General features: G+C 32.0%; 1 protein-coding gene across 1 annotated transcript; it reads right to left on the reverse strand.

The window, feature by feature from the left end:
* Positions 1-224: 224 nt before the first annotated feature.
* On the reverse strand, positions 225-1955 carry PpD3 (protein phosphatase D3). Its single transcript, XM_014435379.3, has one exon. It carries the CDS (start codon positions 1774-1776, stop codon positions 319-321), a length of 1458 nt encoding a protein of 485 aa, XP_014290865.1. The 5' UTR covers positions 1777-1955; the 3' UTR covers positions 225-318.
* Positions 1956-2051: the final 96 nt, after the last annotated feature.

Raw genomic sequence — 2051 nt, forward strand, 5'->3', positions numbered from 1 at the left:
TAAAAGTAGGTGATCCAATTTAACACTTACCATAAATTAAACATTGAATAAAAAATGTAGTCAATAAATACAATTAATTTTTAAAACACACAGTGATTAACATAAAATAACCTTGGCTAAAAGAAATTGGTTCATAAAAAATCTTTAAATAAATAGAAAATTCAGCAACTAGAGTTGTTTTACTTCAAACTAGTCAAGGTAGAAATAGAAAAATACTCCCCTAATTAAATATTAAAACTTTATTTTTTTTTTAATAATGTACAGTTTTAAAAAAATGTGTTTGATTTTGATAAACTTATATAGATGATTGACTACATCTCAAGCAATGAGACTCAACAGTGGATTGGCGTAGGCCATTGGTTTTATATCAGGATGAGGAACAGCTGAATATGAAGTAAATTTTGGTTTCATATCATGCCCATTCAAAGTAATAAACGCACCTTTATTGCCCATTGTATCACAGTAATTAGGTGCGGAAAATACCGTGATGCACTTGTTATCATGAGCATTTTCATAACCTTCACTTTTCACCTCATGGCTACGAACAATATAATCTAAATTGTTGGCTTCAATAAAAGCTTTAGTGACATCAGGGCCAAACTGAATACCAACACCACGTTTACTTGGAGCTCTTCCATTGGCATTTTGAGGGTCAGACCATAGTAGATCACACATTAGTCCTTCTTCAGGGGGTTGCCGATTTCTATCAATTGATCGAATATCATTCAGAGTAACACCATCATTTGCAAATAATCCACCATGCATCACTAAAACACGCTTATTTAAACAATGGGCTAAGGGAAGCCAATTGTAAACTTCAGTAAAAAGATCAGCCATTTCAGCTGTATATTTCGACCTTACCTCACCTTCAAATCCATACATTTGATTCATTGTGTGACTTTCATGATTTCCTCGGGACATGAAAAACTTATCAGGATACAATAGTTTAAAACTAAACAATGTAAATATACATTCAACAGAAAATGAACCTCTATCAACAAAATCACCATTAAACAAATAAGGATTATTAGAGGACGGAAGGCCATTCAGCTCAAAAATGTTCATAAGGTCATAGAACTGACCATGTATATCACCACAAATAGTGAACTTCTCTTCATCACCAATTGTGACATCTATTAGCGAGGGTTGTTTCATAAAGAAATCTTTGACTTCAAATAATATTTTATATGCATATTTTCTGTGCAGTTTCCCTTGCTTCTTGTAAGTTTTCATAAGTTCTGTAATAAAGTTTTCGGTAACTTTGCCATCCTCTAATGCAGGTCCAGAATAATCTTCTTCTATAGTAATACTATCAAAATTAATAGAATCTACAACTGATTTTTTTTCGTCATTAACAGCAATAGCTTTTTCAAAAGCTAGTTTTTTGATAAGTTTACTGCATTCATTGTACTTTAATCTTGCATCTTTATCATTTGGACAAGCTTTACTAACAGCTTCATAATCCCTTAAAGCTAATTTAAATTTTCCTAATGCCATATAGGCTGTTGCCCGCCGATAATATGCTTTTACATACGAATTTTGAAGTTCCACAGCTTTTGTTGCATCAGCTAGAGCTGAACCAAAACATTCTGTCTTCATATATGCAAAGCTCCTATTACTGTAATATATTGCATTGTTAGGATCCAATTCAATAGCTTTGGTGTAGTACTCAATTGCTCCTTCATATTGCTGACTTTTAAATAAAGAATTAGCCTTCTCTTTGTACTCTTCGGCTGTTTGTGAAGCACTTTTTTCTTGGGTTTGAAAATCTCCCATTTTAAAATAAAACCAACAAAATTATAAGTTTTAACAAACAAAAACTAAATTAACATTTCAAATATATACAGGTGAACTCATAATGTAAGAGCGTCTTTAAAATACACTAACATTACTAAAATCACTGGATAACCTCAAGACCTAGTGGAGACCATATGTACTTATCACCAAGACACCACGGCCTGCTGTAGATCAACAATGCTATAAACAACGATATGATACACTAGGCCGCAAACAAGCCAACAATATAAATATTATTTTTAATATAATTTTAT

This window comes from Halyomorpha halys, unplaced genomic scaffold (assembly GCF_000696795.3).
Source record: "Halyomorpha halys isolate HHAL.00 unplaced genomic scaffold, Hhal_1.1 Scaffold1576.1, whole genome shotgun sequence".
NCBI classification, from domain to species: domain Eukaryota; kingdom Metazoa; phylum Arthropoda; class Insecta; order Hemiptera; family Pentatomidae; genus Halyomorpha; species Halyomorpha halys.

Bases quoted from the DNA above. Each gene is read 5' to 3' on its own strand.
- PpD3 (XM_014435379.3), bottom strand. From the start codon at position 1,776: ATGGGAGATTTTCAAACCCAAGAAAAAAGTGCTTCACAAACAGCCGAA.